Source organism: Acanthisitta chloris, unplaced genomic scaffold (genome assembly GCF_000695815.1).
Source record: "Acanthisitta chloris isolate BGI_N310 unplaced genomic scaffold, ASM69581v1 scaffold41167, whole genome shotgun sequence".
Taxonomy (NCBI): domain Eukaryota; kingdom Metazoa; phylum Chordata; class Aves; order Passeriformes; family Acanthisittidae; genus Acanthisitta; species Acanthisitta chloris.
Genome location: NW_008682871.1, coordinates 20758 through 23034, shown reverse-complemented (window position 1 = coordinate 23034; position 2277 = coordinate 20758). Strand labels below are relative to the sequence as shown.

Sequence of the window (2277 nt, the reverse complement as noted above, 5' to 3'; positions counted from 1 at the left end):
CTGTGCCACCAGCACTGCCAAGTCCCTGTGTGACCAACACCTCCCCCAGCCTGGAGCTCTTGTTGTGTGCCAAGGGCAGGACCAGCACTGAGCCTGATTGATGAGAAGTGCTGTCTGTCTTCTGCAAGCCAAAAGCTGTACATGGCTGCATTGGGCACATGGAACAGCTCTGCTGGTAGTTAGAGTTGGCTCCCATAGCAGAGGCACCACCACAAACCCTTCCTAATGATTAAATCCTTGTCCAGCATGACAGTATGAGGATACCTGGAGCAAGAGTTCTGGCAGGGATTTTTAATGCAGGGTGGAGAAGTAGCTGGTGTGCCAGTTAAACCCATTGCTAACCTTCTGTCCCTCATTAAAACTAATGTAGAGAGAATATTTTTTAAGGCATTAAAATATGTATGAGACATAGCTGGAACTCAGCTTTCTGTAATACCTCTGCAAATAGTTACTTCAGCACAAGTGGGGAAAAATACATGTCACCAGGGAAAATACTGTGAGCAGTGTTAACCTGAGCTGGAGTTTTGTTGTGCTTGAGTGCGATTTCCTTAATCTGAGGGTCATCGAAAAGGGAAATGTGTCCAGGCTTGGACCTGTGAAAATAAAAAGCAGATCAGCAGCTGAATGCCCTCCTGTCTTCTCCCTCAGGCACTGTAGTGTGAGAATATTATTTAATGGATTAAAAAAGCATCATCTTGCACACTTTAATTCACAGCTTCTTGTTGCTTCACCCCTGCCTTCATTCTCTTATCACAGGCTGGCACACCACAAGAGGCCTATAGGTTCTAGTACAACAGGTCAATAACACATTTCAGTTCAGGCTGGGAATTTCTTTGATCCAGATCCCAAAAATTTCATCCTGACAATGAGCAGCAGTCGTGTCCTTCACAAGCACAACTGCCCTGCAAACACCCTGTCCCAGCTCAGAGAAAGCCATGAAGACTGGAGTAAAAACCAAATTCCTGCAAGTCATCCATTTAAAAACCTAATCCCTTTTCCTCAGCAAGACTGCAAAACTATTTCCATAAGTATATGCTGCTTTGTTTTTTGTTTTGTGTTGTTTTTTAATTCAGTTCTCTTACATGTTTAATAAGCTCAATTAAGAATTCTCTTCACTACTTTGACCAACCAATAGATCCTTTTTCCTTTAAATATGAAAGTGCAGTAACAGCAAGGGTATGAATTAGTGGACTGAGTACCACAAAAAGTGTGTTAGGAGTTCCTCTGTCTGTGATTTTTAATGAATTAGTACATCTTATTCAATCACATCAGTTTACTCTGTGAAGTTTCATCCACATCCTAAGACTGGTTATATCCTATATCTAAGAAAGAAGTGTCTCACAAAACGTTCTTACCATGGCCAGTTGGGTGCTCCAAGGGGACAATATGCAGTGACAGAGATCCCTTTGGATTGGCAAAACTTAACCAGCTCTTCCTGAGGAAGGCAAGGGTGGCTCTCAATCTACAAGAACCAAGTAAAATTAGCTTTCACCTCTCAGAAGCAGAAGGTACTTCAAGGTTTAGCATCACTGCAGTGACCTACCAAACCCCCACACCAATTTGTATGGAAAAGCACAGCCTTAACATAGAAGGTATTTTACTTCCAGTGATGTTCCATCCAATAAAACATCCCTGGCAGGTGAGATGTCAGTACTGAGGAGTCAGAGATCAATGTACCTGATTATTTGCAGGTTGGTATCTCAAGCCTGGTTTGCTCAGGAGCCGATCCAGCTGTTGGCAGTTGAAGTTGGAAACTCCAATGGCTTTCACCATTCCCATATCCACCAGCTCTTGCATAGCCTAGGAATACTACAGAGTCAGACTTCCTATTGAATTAAGATCTTTCATTTTCATATGGAAAAAATGCCTGCACAAGGACTTGAGCTGTAAAAGTCCTCATGGCTGGGATCCTCATGTGCTGTGCCATCAGTGGTGGGACCCTGGTCAGACTCAGGCTCTCACACCTTGTGTCATCTTACAAATCAATAACAGCATTATTCAAGATTAACAATCACTGCACTATTATTATTTCAGTAGAATAAGAGTATTTTGAAATATTAACCCCAGACAAAGATTCTCCTTATAGATAAAAGAGATTCTTCAGCTAACAAAATAATTCTTTCATAATAAAAAGCTCCTCATAGAATCATGGAAATTTAGGGGTTGGAATGGACCTTATAGATCATCTAGTCCCAGCTCCCTGCCCTGGGCAGGGACACCTCCCACCAGAGCAGGTTGCTCAAGGCTCATCCAACCTGGCTGTGAACACTGCCAGGG

General features: G+C 42.8%; 1 protein-coding gene across 1 annotated transcript in view; it reads right to left on the bottom strand.

Annotated features, from left to right (window-relative positions):
* Window positions 1-511: 511 nt before the first annotated feature.
* Window positions 512-2277, bottom strand: part of LOC103806000 (aldose reductase-like) — a gene marked incomplete at its 3' end in the record, with an annotated part of 7162 nt that continues 5396 nt past the window's right edge. The window contains exons 5-7 of the mRNA XM_009078669.1: window positions 1678-1800; window positions 1356-1462; window positions 512-593 (exon numbers count right to left, since the gene is read on the bottom strand). Of these exons, the coding sequence (XP_009076917.1) occupies window positions 512-593; window positions 1356-1462; window positions 1678-1800 (312 nt within the window). The remainder of the gene's footprint in view (window positions 594-1355; window positions 1463-1677; window positions 1801-2277) is intronic.